This window comes from Gambusia affinis, linkage group LG02, assembly GCF_019740435.1.
Source record: "Gambusia affinis linkage group LG02, SWU_Gaff_1.0, whole genome shotgun sequence".
NCBI classification, from domain to species: domain Eukaryota; kingdom Metazoa; phylum Chordata; class Actinopteri; order Cyprinodontiformes; family Poeciliidae; genus Gambusia; species Gambusia affinis.
Genome location: NC_057869.1, coordinates 2,634,022 through 2,652,432, shown reverse-complemented (window position 1 = coordinate 2,652,432; position 18,411 = coordinate 2,634,022). Strand labels below are relative to the sequence as shown.

General features: G+C 40.5%; 1 protein-coding gene across 4 annotated transcripts in view; it reads right to left on the bottom strand.

Annotated features, from left to right (window-relative positions):
• Positions 1-799: 799 nt before the first annotated feature.
• Positions 800-18,411, bottom strand: part of crtc3 (CREB regulated transcription coactivator 3) — a 43,802-nt gene continuing 26,190 nt past the window's right edge. For 2 of the 4 annotated variants that reach the window (XM_044105852.1, XM_044105870.1), the window contains 9 exons: positions 14,122-14,172; positions 13,953-14,038; positions 10,222-10,271; positions 8,522-8,742; positions 6,806-7,041; positions 5,085-5,507; positions 3,803-3,886; positions 3,309-3,519; positions 800-2,832 (listed from right to left, as the gene is read on the bottom strand). In XM_044105852.1, coding sequence (XP_043961787.1) covers positions 2,627-2,832; positions 3,309-3,519; positions 3,803-3,886; positions 5,085-5,507; positions 6,806-7,041; positions 8,522-8,742; positions 10,222-10,271; positions 13,953-14,038; positions 14,122-14,172 — 1,568 coding nt within the window. In that variant the 3' untranslated portion in view covers positions 800-2,626. The remainder of the gene's footprint in view (positions 2,833-3,308; positions 3,520-3,802; positions 3,887-5,084; positions 5,508-6,805; positions 7,042-8,521; positions 8,743-10,221; positions 10,272-13,952; positions 14,039-14,121; positions 14,173-18,411) is intronic. The other 2 variants (XM_044105862.1, XM_044105880.1) reach the window with 1 other exon arrangement.

Below are 18,411 nucleotides of genomic sequence, written 5' to 3'. Positions count from 1 at the left end.
TAATCTCAAGTTAGAGAAAGAAAATAAGTAAATTTCTGAGTTATGTTTTATGAAAACTTTTTATACATAAAAAAAACAAGCAGGGATATGATACTTTCCCTTAACGAACAATGTAAAAGATTAGCTTCTGAATACTAGCCAATAAGCTGCTCCCAGTTAAAAAAACAAAAGACAAAAAAATATTGTTGCCACGGTTACACAGCATAACTGTCAGAAAGTAATAAAAAGTGATCCCAAGGATCCTTCCAGCTGCACAGCATTTGACATCACAGGGAATAATTGTCCAAACATTAAACATCTCGGCCAAAACGAAGAAAAGGAACAAATCTCCTCCAACATGCTAACAAAACAAAACATATTTTAAAACCCAAGTAGATTTGGTTTCTTGTGCAAATATCTCAGTTCACTTCAAATAAGACAAAACTAACTTACAATTAACTTTACAGCAAGACATAGGAGCTTGTTTTAGGTAAATAATTCCTTAATATTGACAAATGCATTCTAGTTCCACTGGCAGATTATCTCAGCTCTAACATGACATTTTTCCTAAGTTATAAGTGAAAAACAATAGTTAGTATTTAGTTTCTACTTATCCAATTAAATTTAAAGTTCTGAAGAAACAAACATGGCAAACAGATGTGCTGCATTTCAACTACACGCTACTGCCCCCTACTGGGAGATCCAATAATGACACCAAAACTTATGGACTTCATACACAGTAAAGTTTTTTATTGATTATATTAATTTGGAAAGATAAGCACTATAACATGTTATAAACCAATAAACTTTTATATTTTGAGGGAAAACGCAAACGACTTTAAAAAAAATAACACTAAAGGGCATAAACATTCTTTAAATAACAGAACTGTACATTTTATATGCGCCTAAAAAAAAAAAAAAAGACAAAACCAAACTGGATGTTGAGACAGGAAACAACCACAGGCAGCTAGAAGTGAGCTAAAGCTGAAGAGACGTGATTATCAGCTGCTGGAATAAGGAAAGAGTCAGTAAGGCAACAGAAGGCGGGCGAGCAGACAGCAGGAAACCCTTAGAAGACAGCAACTTCACACCACAAAGCATTTCTGAAAATAGAGAAACCCTTCAAAATAAAAGCCTAGAGTATCGACATGCACAAGAAGGAGCTGCAGTTTGACTGGAAACAAACCCAAACCTCTTCTCAGAGCAAACAACAACATAGCCAGGGGACACATGCAGTATTTTTTTGTTTTTGTAGGATAAAAATAATTTGATCCCTCACATTGTGTAGGTTTAACAAAAGACAAAAAACCAGAGAGCCATGTTGCACTGCATAAAGCTGCACCTGTTCAACAGGTTTCACGTGGAAAAAGGTTGCATAGGAAACAACAAAAGAGCAAACATCAAAGGCTCTTCTTCAAAATTGACACAAGGGGGCGCTCAATGCCCACCACCACTGAGCTGTTACATAACCCACTGCAGAAATGAGCTACAGGGAGAAATCACAAGAGCACAAACAGAAAATCGGATTTTTTTACATCAAATATGAACCAAACATGGTGTGCCGTCGATTAAAGTCTCTTACTGATGGCTTCGTTCTTCTTCTTTGGGTTAATCAGCTAAAAACGGTGTAAAAAAAAAAAAAAAAATCTACACAATGTGAACCAATTAGTGCAAAAAAATAAAATAAAATAAAAAAAGAGTTTAAGTGCATTTTTACAAGGTGTCCGATGTTCACACGGTCAGTCTGCTCCGGCGGTGGGGGTTCCTTTAACTTCAGTAACAAAAACAGAAAAGTGGATCCACAGTAGCGCATGCCCTTATTCACAATTAGGTACAGTACAAGCAAATGTACATGTCGGTACAAAATGTAAAACAAAAATCATACGCAGGGCAAGAAAATCTGCAACAGAAAGGTAAAAAAATGAAGTAGGAAGGAACCCAAACGTTCGTCCAAAAGGTGAGAAAAATAGAGTTTGAACTCGATCCGATCAATTCAAAATATCTGCCATTTTTATACAGTCTCATATTTGTAAACAGTTTGCCCTTTTTGTCTCATTTGAAAATACGCTCTAATCGGCTCTTTTTTAAGAATGTATATGTATGTATGTATATATATAGATATATATATATATATATATACACACACACACACATCTATCTATCTAAGCATACATTACAAAACATTCTGACACCGCATGTAAAGAAACATTTGAAAAAGTTTAATCCCTCCTTTTTTTGTTTTTTTCTTCTTCATTTCCACCAGAACCGGGTTTTCCGCTCCAGCTGCCGGTGCCGCCTGGAACCCGGCTCCTTTTTTTATTACAGCCGCAACAGAAAACGTAAATTGTGTGTTGGATTTCTGCTGCTCTTCTGCACGGTGATGGGGTTGCTATGGTGTGTAACCATGGTTATGGTGTTTCCATGGCTTCAGGGTATCTGGCACTGAGGGGGAAAATAAAAAAACGCAGGAGGGACTCCGGCGCTCCTGGATCTCGTTTTATTCTTTTTTTTTTTTGGCTTGAGGAGGGGATGGGGGCTGAACCAGATCCCAGATCAGATTTTAAAACAAGATGACAGACCTGCAGCAGAGTGAACCGTTTGCTCACATTCCCAACACGGCGGTTCCGGCTGCGGCGGCACTCTGCCCTCAGAGTCTGTCGCTGCGGAACGTGTCCTCCACAGACGGGTCGGGCAGCACCATGTCGGGGTCACTGAGCATGCTCAGTCCGTCCAGGCTGAGCGGCTCGATGCGCAGCTCGTCCTCCAGCGGGAAGCCTCCCTCCGAGTCGAAGCACTCGGGAACAGTGGAGAGGGCGTTGCTGATGTCCTTGGACAGACTCGGGTTGGAGTCATCTGAGACGGAGACAACAGACGATGGAGGTGGGAGAGTCACAACACTTCCTCTCACTGCGACGCTGACATCAGCAGCAGGAGGCGGAAACTCATCAACTGGATGATTTTACACAAAATATTACAGAAGGAACACTAAGATGCCTCATAATTCAAAAATAATAATAAAATCTTTGGTTTCCAGGTTGTTACTATAAAAACAGTAACTACTGGTGGAAAAAAACCTGGAGGAAGTTAATTGGAAATTTAATACTGTTTTTAATGTTAATCTTGTTATTTCTGTAACATTTTAATGACTTTTTTATGTGAACTTACATCTGATGCTGATCTGAATTTCCACTCTGCAGGACAACTTGTGTTCTGTTCTATAATTTTTAAAAGCAGCAGGAAGCATCCTGCGCCCATATATGGGTTTCCTCCAGAGGGAACGCACATTTCTTCTTTTAATCCTTTCCTCATTTGTTTAGTGTCAGACTCACCTGTGAGGATGATGTTGGGCAGCCCTCCGCTGCAGTTCGCGTACAGCATGTTGGCCCTCATGTGGGAGGGGTCCTGCAGGTTTCCATGGCTACCCCCCAGGCCGGACAGCGCCGCCTGCGAGTAGTAGAGCGAGGAGGAGGACGACGGGTCGTAGCAGGAGCCCCCTGCTGAGGAGCTCAGAGCGTTTTCCAGCAGGCTGAACTGGTCCAACTGGGAGCAGATGGGCAGAAAACGGCCATCAGAGCGCGGCAGTTAGCACAGCGGCGCTCTCTGTCAGGAGTTTCCTCCAACAGCGTTTTATTTACAACAACGACAACAACAAAGCTTCATGGAGTTCTAACACCGATTTCAGAAACGTCTGCAGCTCGTTTTGCTAAACCGTAAAGATGCATTTTGCAAACAAACGATGCAGATTAAGAATCTCCTCCTCACTGAATGCCAATGGGGTCAACATCTGGCCTGCAGATGTGCAAACGTGTTCTTCTGCCCTCACCTGATAGGGCAGCGTCTTGTTCTGCCGGGTCGAGAACTGCTGCTCCACAAACGGGTCGCTGAAGAGCGACGCCAAGCTGTTTGCCTGGAAGGGAGGCAAAAACACAAACATTCAAACTTATTATCCTTTTATTTCATTCATTACAACCAGATTTATTCAGACCGGAGGCCAGAGAACCTGGTGGGCAGAGTTCCCAAAGTTTTTACTCAAGTAAGAGTGGCACTACAAACATTACTCAAGAAAAATGAAAAATAGTATTTGGCTAAAAAATACAATCAACTCCTGAGCAACTGATCAAATTATCAATCATTTAACATTTAAAAATTACATCATCAGACGGATCAAAATGTAAAGTGGAAATTTTGGTATTTTACAATGTTATTGTGACAGGACTACTTTAAAGGACAGGAAAATATTTTATATAAGTAACAAAAAATAACAAAATCAGGCAAAATATTTTTTTTCCAAATCCTGTTTTTTTCCATAAAAACAAACAAATACAAACAAAGACTACAGGTGTGTGTCCGTGTCTGGTGAATTTTTGGTTAAAACATGTTTGTTTTTCATTCAGTGGGTAGAAAATTCAGAAATCTTACTCAAGTAAGAGAAGAAAAATGACTCAACGCACAGCATTGAGTAATTTGTTTTTCAAAAAAGCTACTGAAGTAAATGTAACTGAGTAAATGTAACTATTTACTACCCAGCTCTGCCTTTGACCTGCATGTTTAGTCAGATTTCACATGATTTAGAAGAATGGATCAACAAGCTGAGAGAGAAACCTGAAAACAGACGATTCATCAGGATGAAAAGCTCCCAAGGACACGCAGCAGCAAAACACCGCTGCAACTGCTTCAGCTGTTAAATCTGATGCGTTTTTACATTGTTTTACATGTTTTAGAGACTCACCACTCAGACCCTCACTGCCTGATTCAGGTTTCAGGTTTCAATTCTGACCTGCAGAATTTGGCTGATTTCAAGTAACATTCCAAGAGTTACAATTTTAGACCCATTTGTGGATAAATAGGCTAATAAACGTGCTGTAACATCAGTTAGAAAGATGCAAAACAATCCTCCAAAGGTCACTGCAGCAAAGTGTGACCTTTTGGGGTCACCGAGACTTCATAGTAACCATTAGACACCATCTACATGGTTGAACAAAAATAAAAGTTTTGTTCAATAAAATTTTTAACAAAAATTGTATTTTTGTTCAACCACCATAAATGTAAACAATTTAAGAAACACTGAGACCTGACAGAATGAGGTTGCTGTGTGCAGGTCTCACCTGGCTTGTATTGAAGTCCAGAGGGATGTTCTGAAGAGGTGAGACAGGCTGTTGCTGCTGTTGGTGCTGTTGGTGCTGCTGTTGGTGCTGTTGATGCTGTTGATGCTGTTGGTGCTGTTGCTGCTGTTGGTGCTGCTGTTGGTGCTGTTGCTGCTGCTGTTGCTGCTGTTGGTGCTGCTGTTGGTGCTGTTGGTGCTGCTGTTGGTGCTGCTGTTGGTGCTGTTGGTGCTGTTGGTGCTGTTGATGCTGTTGGTGCTGTTGATGCTGTTGATGCTGTTGATGCTGTTGATGCTGCTGTTGGTGTTGATGCTGTTGGTGCTGCTGGTGCGGTCGGCCGTGATCCACTCCATGCTGTGGCTGCTGGTACATCGGGTACGGCGGAGGCGGTTCCCTTGGCATGTTGCTGGTATCCAAGGCGACGCCCTACAGAGAGGACAGAAAGGACCCAAAAAGACACAATAGAACCTAAAGGTTGATTTGTTCTCAATTTTTTAGTTTCTACTAGAATAAATGCATTATAATTCCACAAGAGAATGACTATCGGACTCTCAGGTGGGAATAAACCTTAAGGATGTTTTCACGGTTCGATTTCAGACCAAATCTGCAACATTTGTTACATTTTCACCTGCTGCGGTTTTATTTCACACTGCACTGAAATGGAGCAAACCCTTGAAAAACCTGTTTCCCTCCTCGCCAGTGGGGGCGCTGCACCAAGAACCACTGAAGGAAACGACACAAAAACCTCAAATGAAGGCACTGAGTGCAGGTTCTTTCTCAATGAAATGTAAACGAAAAGGAGTGGTGTCAAATTTTAGCATTTGTAGGATTTCTCTTTTGTCTTTGATAAAACATCACAAACTATTTCTACGACAGAGGAATGCAGCAACTGAAGATAGAAATAAAAAAGAAGTCCATTTCCCGCCAAAAAACTTTGACATTTTCAGAACTTGAAAAGGTAAAAGTTTGTGAGAAAATAACTAACATTTTCTAGTTTTTGTTTTCTTTTTTCATACAATGACCCTAATACGCTGTCGTACATTTTTCCCACTAGCGCTACACTCTCACACTTGTTTAAGTTGTATTTAGCCAGAATACCCTGTGCTACGTTCCCATCCTCATCTATGGTCATGAGCTTTGGGTCATGACCGAAAGAACAAGATCACGTATACAAGCGGCCGAAATGGGTTTTCTCCGTAGGGTGGCTGGGCTCTCCCTTAGAGAGAGAAGCTCAGTCATTCAGGAGGGACTCAGAGTAGAGCCGCTGCTCCTTCACATCGAGAGGAGCCAGTTGAGGTGGCTCGGGCATCTGGTCAGGATGCCTCCTGGACGCCTTCCTGGTGAGGTGTTCAGGTCCCACCGGGAGGAGGCCCCGGGGAAGACCCAGGACACGCTGGAGGGACTATGTCTCTCGGCTGGCCTGGGAACGCCTTGGGATTCCTCCGGAGGAGCAGGAACAAGTGGCTGGGGAGAGGGAAGTCTGGGCCTCCCTTCTGAAGCTGCTACCCCCACGACCCGACCCCGGATAAGCGGAAGAAAATGGATGGATGGATGGACCCTGTGCTATAGTTCGTTTTCTGCTTTTGGAGCCATTTCTGGTCCACCTTACATTCACCTTTACATCCAAACCGCACCAGAGTTCACTTCAATTGAACAGAGACTGGAGTCGGATTAAATGGGACTGGTGTGAAAGCAGCTTGTGTTTCTGTGTGAAGTTGATGTACCTGTGTGATGGGGGACAGCGAGGGGGACATGGTGGGAGACAGCTGCTTAGACAGACCCCTGCGCTGCTCGGCTCCAGGAGACAGGGTGAGGGGGCTGATGGGAGCAGGCCGCCGGCGGGGCGAGCTGCTGGGCAGACGCACGGACGAGTTGATGGACGGGTTGCTGAGCGACGACTGGAGCTGGCAGTTGTTGAGGGACGCCTGGATGGACGGGTTACTCAACGAGGAGGACAGACCTGCTGGGACAAAAAGGCAAAAATCAGATTCACCAACAGAACTCATGGGCATGGATGTCCCTGGTTTTCAAAAGTGAAACACTGGGCTGTATTGTGCGAGAGGGGAGGGAAGGGGTGAACGGGAAACGAGTGTGGAAGAAAAGAGCCGATTGTCCGAAGCCAGAAAGAGGGTCGAAATTCCTGCGTGGCTTTGGTGCTTGGCCAAGCAGAACTGTGTCCGACATGAGAGGCCGACAGTGCAGACAAAGAGGAAGGAGTGAAAGAGAGCAGCAGTGGGTGTGATCGGATCTGTGAGTGAACAAGTCAGAGACAGAGAGATCCCTCAGAGAGGCATTAATAATGTATGATCGGCTGGTGCAGAAACACGGAGCATGTTTGAGATGCTGCAGCAGTAGTTCTCACATCTGAAAGCTGAATATTAAAGCCAACAACACTGAAAATCACCAGCAGACCAGCCTCCTCTTTTAGCAGATATTCAGCCTCAGCAAAGAGGAAGCGTCTGAGAAGCTTCAAACTTCATGTTTGGGTTATGATGTCGGCAAGAGGCAGAAAACCAGAGAAAAGTTCTTTATCATCACCTCTGACTAGGGAGACAAGTTATCTAATGTTGATTGATCTTCTTTATCGACTAATGATTATTTGATAAGTGGCCGTTTTCTTAAAACCTTGAGTTTCAAGACCACATTTTTATAACATGAAGCGCTACATTTTTTATCACATGCTAAATTTTTAAACAAAATAATAAAATTTTAACATTATTTTGTATCAGCTGTAATAAATGCTGCTTGAATAAATATTAGACTTCCCTATAAAATATAACGCAGCAGGATCTTGTTAGGTTTCTGAATAGATAAATAAAAGAAGAAAATATTAACCTCCCGTGTACAGACAGTATCGTCAGTGCTGGTGGCTCTTGAAGGAAAGTTAAACTTCACTAAATTAAGCACATTAACTAATGACAGTCCTCAAAATCAACCGTGCTCGTTAGCGTCGTGACTTTTTTGTTTTATTGGTTTTTTACCATGCCTCTCCTTTTCCGACATCTCATCCTCACCTCTATAACAAATAATTCATTTTCGGTTGAGAAGCTAACGCTGCTCCGTCATGCAGCTCGATTGAATGAGCGCTATGAAGGTGAAACTTAAAAGGAGTTTGTCGAGTGTTTATATTTCTAAACAGAACAGCATTAAGCATATTTTTCATGTCATATTGGACTCGCTCAGGAACTGTTAACTCTTTTCGTTCTGGCATGGCCACCATCTTTGTATCTCTTACAACGTCTTTCGCTTCAACAATGACCATCGGTGCCCTCTGCTGGATGGCGGCCAAACTACAACACTAAAAGAAGCACTTAAGCGGACACTATCAGTTAATCGAATATAACTAATTTTGATCTAATAAACCATTAAATGTTTGCATCCATACATCTGATATTTGATTCCAACAGATTTCTGGATCCGCACAGCAAGTCTCCACCCACCCGGTGAGTTCCCAATGCCGAGGTGCATCATGGCGGCCGGCAGGTTTCCTGTGCTGCTGCCTCCGCTCAGGTTGGGGTAACCACTGCCGTCCTCAGGGTCCAGCGGGGTGGACAGCGGCGAGGGGAACTGCAGGTTGCTGAGGTCCGGCAGAGAGCCACCGGTACTCAGCGAGCCCTGGTAGTGGGACAGACCCGGGTTCTGCTCCGGAGACGGGAATATACTGTGGAAAAAATGACGAGCGATTATTAAAAGCTGCTGTCGCTGCCATTTCACAGCAGATAGAAAACATGAAGTAAATTTACGCCAAAAAACTAAAAAAAAATTTAGATTAATCTCAGAAATTTGCTAGAAAAAAAACTTAGAAATTTGAAAATGTTCAACTTTAAGAAAGTCACTTTGTGAGAAAAGCTCCTGCATTTTCTAGTAAAGTTGCTAGAAAAACAACTCAGAAAATTTTAGATTATTCAAAAAATAAAAAATTCCAGGAAAAAAAAACTTGAAATTTCAGTTTCAAAAGTCAATTTACTGACCTTTATTAATTATTAATTAATCTAAATTTCTTCTAGCAAACTTTCACCTTTTCAAACTCAGAAATTTCCAAGTATTTTTTGTTTTTCCCTCCCCTCCAGGGGTCTTTTGTGGGCTCTAGTGTCCCTCATATGACAGAAGGCTGGCAGGAAACGGAAGGAGAGGAGAGAAGACATGAGGCAAATGTTGCCGGGTCCGACGGCCGCGTCGAGGACTCAAGGCCTCCAAAAGTGGGTCGCGCTATCCCCTACACCACCACAGCACGCCCAATTTCCAAGTATTTTTAAAGAACTTTTTTGAGATTAAGCTCTAAATTTCTGAGCTTTTTTCTCGCCATTTCAGAAATTTTCTTAATTCTAGAAAACTTCTGAAATGTACTCTCTTTTCCGTCTTCCATAGGCCTAACACGGCGTCATACATAGCCACAGCTTTCATCATCTGCTTGTTTTTTTTAATTCATTAACTGTCCCTTTTTTATTTATTGGTAATGTTCCTATTTCTCCAACATGTGATTATGGAAATCAAACATGACTTATCGTGAATTGGCACAGAACAATACAGCAAACAAATGCTTGCTTTCATAAAAACGTGTTTATCAGAAACCAGCAAATCAGGCAGCGGACAGACTGCCATCCTGATCCTTTTGTTTCATTTATTTAAATTTGCATTAAAACAAACATCCTCGCAGACATCCTGAATCTTTGGCAGCTCATTGAAGGAGGATGTTGTATTCTGTGAAATCAAAATGACTCATGAATCCCAGACAGCAGTTATGATGTTACAGTTACAGGGTGGCAGGAAAGACGTCTAAGATCTGAAACGTTTGGAATGCATTTATTAATTACTTCTACATAAATTGTGTTAATACTTTCCAATAATATCTACATGAATCCATCACAAATTGAGGATTTCAAGAGAAAAAATGTAAAGTTTTGCAAGAGTTGGGCTTCTGAAGCCACGTCTAAAAATGTGAAAAGTAGAGCTAAACTTAAACCGGTTAAGAACTAAAACAACAAAATCTATGCGATGGAAAAAATGTTTTCCTGACTTTATGTTGGCCTCTCCTCCAGGAAAGATATTTAAATCTTTGAACTAGTTTAATTGTTTTCAGTTGTTTGTGAAAATTATTTATTTCTATATTTGTGCAGAGAGTAAATTTTCGAGGTCTTACTTGATTCCAGGCACTTCACATGATTTAGGTCTTGATGCCAGAGACTGGACCTGAAACACAATCAAAATTAATTGATTATTATCAATCCCCGATCATTTTGTATTGTTCCGTCCACCAGGCTCGTTTGGTGGGGTAACATTAAAGGAGATCACACAAGGATTTTCCGATTAAATGACAATTTTATTTATTAAATTATACTAAAGAAATAAAACCTGAAAAGGGAATACCTGAAATGAGAAACCAAAATAAATGAATGCAAAACCCATAACCAACCAGAAATAAGCAAATGAAAAATAAAACCCAACTATAAGATACAGACCAAACCAAATGAGGTTCTGAGGAGGGAGAAGGAGAAACTTTCTCATCTGCTGCAGCTCTAAAGCAGCAGAGCACCAATAATGGCAAAACATAACAGCTGCAGAAGGCCTGTCTCCAGACCCACTGCAGCCGTAACACTGTGTTTAGTCATACTGCGCCAGACTATTTCAGGGATTGAGATATAAATATCTGAGCTTTTTATTAATTGTTTATCTCCATAATTTTTATTTTTTATTTGTCTTTTATTCCCACATTCTTGTTTTTTTTCATGTCTATGATTCATCAAAAATACATAACTACCAGGAGAAGCAAATTAAGTCTCATAATTTATTTTAAAAATATATTTAATTACAGTTCTTATAAGAGGGAAAAACTAAATAACAGAAAACTCAAAAATACTTTATTGATCTTGAAACATGTTAGCTTCAGATTGTTTAAAACAAAAGTTTCCCAAAATGTGTCACAAGTTAAGCTAAAATAAAGAATACAAGTGAAATACATAAAAAAGTATAAGAAGGAGTTATCATCTAAAGATAAGGACCAGCAGGAAAGACAAATCTCTAAAATAAACAAGACGATAATTCTGATCAATATTTTTGGAATTTGAAATCTAATTTGTTCGACTGGAAGGTTTACAGCGTGGGACCAGTTCAGAATTTAAACACAAAATAATTATTTGGGTTCAATAATTTCTTAATATTGATGAAAAAGTTCTACTTCTACTGGCAAATTATTTCACTAAACATGGTGAAAATATCTTGTTATAAGTGTAATAATAATCTCCCACTGGAACTAATAGTTTTCAATCAATATTAAGGGATTATTGGCTCATATTTCTTAATAAAAAGTTATTTAAAACTTAGTTTTGTCTTATTTCAAGTATTTCAAGATATTTGCACTAGAATCTAGACCAAAATACTTGGTAAGATTTTGAGTTTTTGCAGATGGGGTCGTGGTTTCTGGATTTCACAACCAAGAGTTTCAGCGTGGGAGTTTTTTTTCTTGCTTTGTTTAATTGTTTTAGAGAAGACACCCAGTTGGACTCGGTTTTAAGGAATCATTTGATGACTCAGGAAAGCAAACCCCGGCAGTGAACGCTGAGGGTTCAGAGGACGAGAACCGCTGAAGGGGAGCCAGTGGAAGCACTCTGGAACCACAGCCGCTTTTCTTCGAAGTCAGAGAAATACCTCGCGCCGTCGTCAACAATCGGGATTGTAGAAATGTGTGTCTGGCTCGGTTTTGTCTGTTTAGAGTGGAACAGGAAGGACTGGTTGGACCGGTGGGGGAACATGTTTCTGCCAAGTCACGGCAGGAATTTAAGGTGTTGTGATCACCCGACCTGACCCAGGTGCTTCGGCGTCGCCTGGAACACTTCACAGACCGCTCTGAAAGAGGCGGCGCATCGAATTCGCTTCAGGTTTCTACCAGGGTGATGACAGAAGTCAGGAATCTGGACTCAAAGCTCCCACCCAGATTAAATACTCTGCTAAGAGGAAACATGCAGTAAGACTGACTCTGCATCTATATATCAGGATATGAAGATAAGCAGAAGATGTGGGTGATATGGACTTAAGATTTATCACAATATTTTGTGGTACTATTGTGATAACAATAAAAACAATAAATATTTATTGATTCTTTTTTAGGTAGCTCTAAGGTTGTGACTGCATGTCGCAGCGATTACAGCCCCACAAACACAAATACAGCTCTTGAAAAACATTCATATTTGCTTCTGTAGGATACCAGTCACATAAACAAAGTCTGATTTATATCTTTATATTTTCAAGTTTATTGGTATACAGTGGAAAAAAATTAGTAAAATTAACAATTCGCACAGTTTTGGGGAGATTAAATAAGTAATTTGAATTTATTGTGACTATTCTCCACTACAGAATGACTGGATTTGGGTCAAAGTTCAGCTGTTTTAAACAAGCCCATATCATGATGCCTCCACCGCTGTGCTTCTCGGGTGGTAAAAGGTTAGCAGTAGGTGTAAAACCCAAACATCTCCACACTGGTCCAATCAAAATAAACCACAGTGAGGCTTACAAACATTTTTCTGATCATGAACTTAAACCTGCTGAAGTCTGGTCAGCAATGAAACAGACATTTTTATTATGTCCCATTACACAAAACAAATTAATAAATTCTTATTACCTTTTTATTACTTTTGTACAGTTTCTATGGTGCACAACCATAGCAACAAAATGTTGCTTTTACAACTGGGAGCAGCTGATTAGCATCTCAAAGGATCAAATAATATCTGAACTATGACCCCAAATTCCAGAGGATTTGAGAGACTTCATGGATGCAGAGCAGAGAGAGGAGGAAGTTCAAACGACTCTTCATCCGGCTTTCTAAGCTCACAGCCAGGAAGATTCAAAGAGGAGCGGCAAAAGCAAGCGAGCTGGATTATCAGAGCTAACAGCTGATGATGTCAACCAAGACATACTACTCTGGATTATAGTCTCTGCTGCCTGGAAATGGAGCTGTTAGCATGGCCTCTTCAATCAGAGGCCTCTTCAGATTAGTTGCAAGACTGACTGCTACTGGAGATCCTAATACTGAGTTTAATTTTTCAAATTAAAAACTCAATAAAGCTTAATTATGGTGTAGTCATAGGAGGGGTGCATTGTGTACGAAAAGACAGTAAAATGTTAGAATATTTTAAAGCTTATTGCTCATATCTGTAAGTTTAATATTGTTTTTAAAAAGTAAATGATGAAAACCAGGCTGTTTAGAGCAGAAAAATATTAAAGAGTGCTAAAAGGGTTTTTATTTTATTTTACATTACTCTAACCCATCTCAGTATCACCAAGTTGTCTAAGGAAATCTTTTGAATTACTGAGCTACATTTAAAAACACAAAAATCATAGAAGGTTTGAGTTTATGAACAAAAACAGGATGAAAACACTTTTTGTGACAACATGGACGATCAAGTTGTTAGACTTGATTCAGTAGCTTTAAATACATTGTTTTATATCTATTTTGATCTTTCTATTGTATTGGTATTAACATTTCATGTAAAGGCCTTTCTGTTGAATTAGCTGTGCTATAAATATTGTGAAGCAGGAATTAGATTGTCACAGTCCATGTTTCTTGTATGTGTCCTTATCAAATAAACAATCAATTTGTTTGGAATAACCAGGTAAAAACTCACCACTTTCATTCCTCTGCTTTTAACCAAGCATCAGATTTGGCTGTAGGATTTTAATTGCTTTTATATTTATCCTGTGTTTTAACATGACATTGTATGGTTTATGCTTGGTAATTACTGACATTTCACCAAAAATCTGCTCAGCAAATGACTTAAATTCTTCTTGAGGGAAGACAGAATCATTTTTTTACATTTTTGTTTGTTTCATGCAGGAAGCAGTAAAACGATTTGATGTGAAGCAGTAAAACCTCGTTACCTTCTTGGCCTCCCACAGCTGCTTGGGAAGAGGTTTCCCAATGTCCATCAGATTCTCCTCGTTCGGCAGAGCAGGAAAGGAAAAGACTGCAGAGGGAAACAGGCAAATTAACAAAAACAAAAACAAAATCTCAATTATATTAGAAAGGGAGTAAAAAATGTGAACCCACCGTCTCCACTGCCGTCTACGTCGGCCTCATTGACACTAGCTGCATGCCAGCCTCCATGAACAACAGCAGGAAAGACAAAGAAAACCAGAGCAAAGGAAGATTAGAGGATGCTTAATTAGAACCACCTGCTGTAGAAAATGCCACCATGTCTGGCTCAGCAGTCAGCGCCCTGACAGGAGCAGCATGCTAACATGCTAACTGGTGCAGAGCAGCTGCCACGCCGTCATTCATCAAAGATGAGGAATGTTGGTTTGGACATCAAAGAAAGATGAAAACAGAGAGAAACTCTGTTTTTCTGCTACAAAGAGAACATTCTTCCTCTTTACTGCAGGTTAATTTTGGTTTAGCTTTTCATCTGGTTGATTCTGATGAATATTTCCTGCTCAACACTTCTGTTAGGAAATAAATCAGATTTTCCTCCTTTGATCCCCTAACCGCTTGTTCCTTCTTCCTCCATCACTGCAAAAACACAAAATCTTACCCGATATGTTTGCTGTTTGCAGTGCAAATGTCTTAGTGAACTTGAAAAAAGACCAAACTAACTTAACCCTTTCTGCACTGATGGATCACAAGGGCACAGAGGTTAAAAGTAGCTTTTCAGCAAGACATAGGAGCTTGTTGTAAGTCAACAATTCCTTTAAGTTTTAGCATCTTGTAAGAATGTTTTTTTCATATCTATTAAAACTGTCACCATGTCAATCAACCCCCTGTACACGCTGCTCAATGTGTAAATAGTGGAAAAACAAGTTATTACAGGAAAACCGTTTATCTTCAGTTATCAGTGGCTATGCTAACTAGTCTTAGCATTGGTAGCAGACCATGTTGTGGTGAATCAGCTGTAGTGTAGCAAAGAGGATGAGGGAGGGCATTAGCATGAGAGTGATTGACAGCGATAAGACCCGCCTCCTGGCTCTGATTGGTTGTTTCTGAATGAGAGGTGTATTTCTGCAGTTTGTACTGGGAGCACTGGGAGAAGGCAGAGGACGTTGAGCTTTTCACAGATTATTATCTTATGTTACACTGTCATGACATAACGATCATTTTAAGAAATATGTTAAGAAAACTACAGCTTAAATATTGATGAAAATACTGGTTCAACTGGTGGATTGTAACAAGACATTTTCCTCATGTTATAAATGAAATAGTTTGCCAGTGGGTCTAGCACTTTTTCATCAATATTAAAGGAGTTGTTGACTTAAACTCCTTTATCTCGTTGAAAAGTTACTTGAAAGTTAGTTTTGTCTTATATCAAATGAACCAAGAAAACAGAAATACTTGGTAAGATTTTGTGTTTTTGCAGTGCATGAAATCAGTCTTTCATTTCAGACACTTCCCTTTCTGCCTCTGCTGCAGATGGGACAATGAGGCGATACAATACTGGCACCATTAAAGCCCTCCGCCCCCCTTCCAACGTGTTTATTCACTGTTGCTCACACTCGTAACTAGGACGGAAGCAAGACAACTGGGATGGAAAATGGCTGGCTTGTGTTCTTGGCAGAAGGGAACTCAATATGGAGGTAGTAAATGCTGAAACGCTGTCTGCACCAACCGAAAGCTTGACAGCTGCGGGGTTGAACGTTAGATCTCCGCTCATTTCCCAGAGGCAGGAGAATCAGAGAATGCAGCAGAAGTGTAGTAGAAGTGTTTCCGCCCGGAGGGCAGAGTGAGTCAGTGCCGTAATTTCTAGTTAGCTGCTTCTTTAATCAGCCGGGGCTTAACACCACTCCAAACCGGCTAGAACCCTGAGAGGTGTCAACAAGGCCCCGAGGCGTCACAGCTCGGCGCGCTCACGCGTCAGCCCGTGAGGAATCGCCGCTCGCTCTCCAACAAGAGCTGCCTTTGTATCTCACGGAGTGGTATCAAGTGTTCATTCACACCAGCCCTGTTCAGTCCGCTTTAACCCAACTCCAGTCCGCTTTAACCCAACTCCAGTCCGCTTTAACTTAACTCCAGTCCGCTTTAACTTAACTCCAGTCCGCTTTAACCCAACTCCAGTCTGCTTGCCTGGAAAGTCCGGTTTGTTTGGGAAGGTGTGAATGCAAACTCTAATGCGAACTCTGTTCCGCCTACAAATCTCGGTCTCGGTTCAGTTGAAGTGAACTCTGGTGCACACTAGAGACCACTCCAAAACTACAGAGCAGGGCATTCTGGGTATATACAACCAAAACAAATACGCTAGCGCTAGCAGAAAAGTGGCTCTTGTTTTTTTTTTTACCGGAAGCTAAAGAGAAAGCTGCGACGGACCGGTGACCTGTCCAGGGTGACCCCGCCTCTCGCCCAAAACATTCGCTGGAGATAGGCACCGGCACCAGAACCCCCCAGATCCCGCTGGGGACAAGGGTGTTAGAAAACGGATGGATGGATAAAGAGAAATCCTCCAACTGCCAAAATCTGACGCCACTACATTTTGGTGTACATTTCTTGAAGAAGGAAGTTGCGCTCAGTGTCTTCTTCAGAGGATTTGTGTGTCATTCCCTTCACTGGATCTTGGTAGAGCGCCCCCACAGGCGAGGGGGGGGGACATGTTTTTCAATTATTTTAGTTTGTTTGAAGTGAAAGTTGCAGTGAAGTGAAAACGAACCACAGCAGCTGGAAATGCAACAAATGTTGCAATTTTGTCCTAAATCGAAGCAAGTCTACGGAATCATCAGGTGTGAAAACACAATAAAAGTAGTTTAAATCATGACTTCATTTTTAAAGAACTGGATTTGGTCTTTTCTTTCTCTTTTCTGCTGACTTATATCAACACATTTTGAAAAACTGTTATTTTTTGCATATGTTGAAGTTAGCATATAACCAGCGGTGAACAGTAACCTAGTACATTTACTCGAGTACTGGACTAGAGTTTGTTTTTTGAGTATTTTCACTTTACTTAGAAAGTTTATTTTTTGAGGAGCTTCTAACTTTCGCCTCCACAACCTTTCTGGGAATCTTGTAATTTTGTTTGATCCCAAACGTATTGAAATCCTGATCCTCTGAACTCCACCTGTTTGAAACAGTATGGATTGTGTCTAATATGGAGATCTGAACCGAGAAACCAAACAAATTACAAATGTAGTGATTTGATGCTGGATGTAATCTTCAGAGCAAAGTGAACATCTCCAGATGCCTTCCTGATCTCATTTATTTGTACTTCATAAGAGAAACATGGCCATCAAAATGTACCAATGCATTTTTAGTGTTTCTGGTTTTTTAATCAGGAAGGTTTTTTTAGGAACATCCTTTGGACTAAAAACAGAATCAGAAATACTTTTTTATTCCCCACAGGAAAATTCTCAACATTACAAACCAGGAACCTTCCTAGAAGTAAAGGAAAAATAAGTTTGAAGATTTAAAAAGAAAGAATGAGAGGATATTTCCACAGAGGTTGAAAGAGTTCAGTCAGAGATTGCGGTTATAAAGTTTCACTTTGACAGGCAGGAATGTGTTGCTCTGTTTTACTTTGTGGTAGTCAGTTAGTTGTTTCCAGTAGCAGCTCAGAAAACCATGTTTTCACAACCATGTGAAGAAGAATTCAACAATGTTTGTACTAATCTGAAAATACAGTAAAATACAGATGGGAAAAAAATATTCAAGATTTAACTACAAAAAGATATCTAGCATTATTCTGCTTTTAACAAAAAAGCAATTAAATAATCACATTAAGCCAGTAGGTGGCAGTAAAGTCACTATTAAGGATTCAAGAGATGAAAACTTCTAAGTAATATAATTAATAAGTTTTCCTTTGTCAGTAAAACGAAAGCAGCGTGTTTTGTTTTTGATTCCATCGACTGAACACTGACAGACCAGAACTTCCTCCTGGGTCAAAGGTCACCCATTCACACACCATCCTGTGATTTAATTTCTCTGAACAGGTTTGATCAGATGGAGTGCCAGAAGCTCATTCTTAAAGTAACGTCCTGTTTAAATGCGCTGAAATAAAGGAGGATTATTTGGAAAGCGAGAGAGAAAATGTTAGAAAACGAAAAGGGTTGAAAATTTCTGGTTTGTCCTACAGAAGAAACTAGGATTTTTAGATTTTTAGGTTTGGAGATGTGTGGACCAGCAGAGAGAGAAGCTGCCTGGATGGACTGTGTTCTCTGTTAATCAGTGACCAGAAGAACAGAAACACAAACACCATAAAGCTGGATGATAACAACCATCGGAGCTGCCTGCAAGCCGAACGCCACTGGAGTTGATTTTAGAGATAACATGTTGAATATGCGGCAAAATTTCTCCATAAAATGAGAAATTCCTCCCAGATGGTGGTTTCCTGTCCTGGTCGGTGGTTTGACCCGCCGATAACATTCC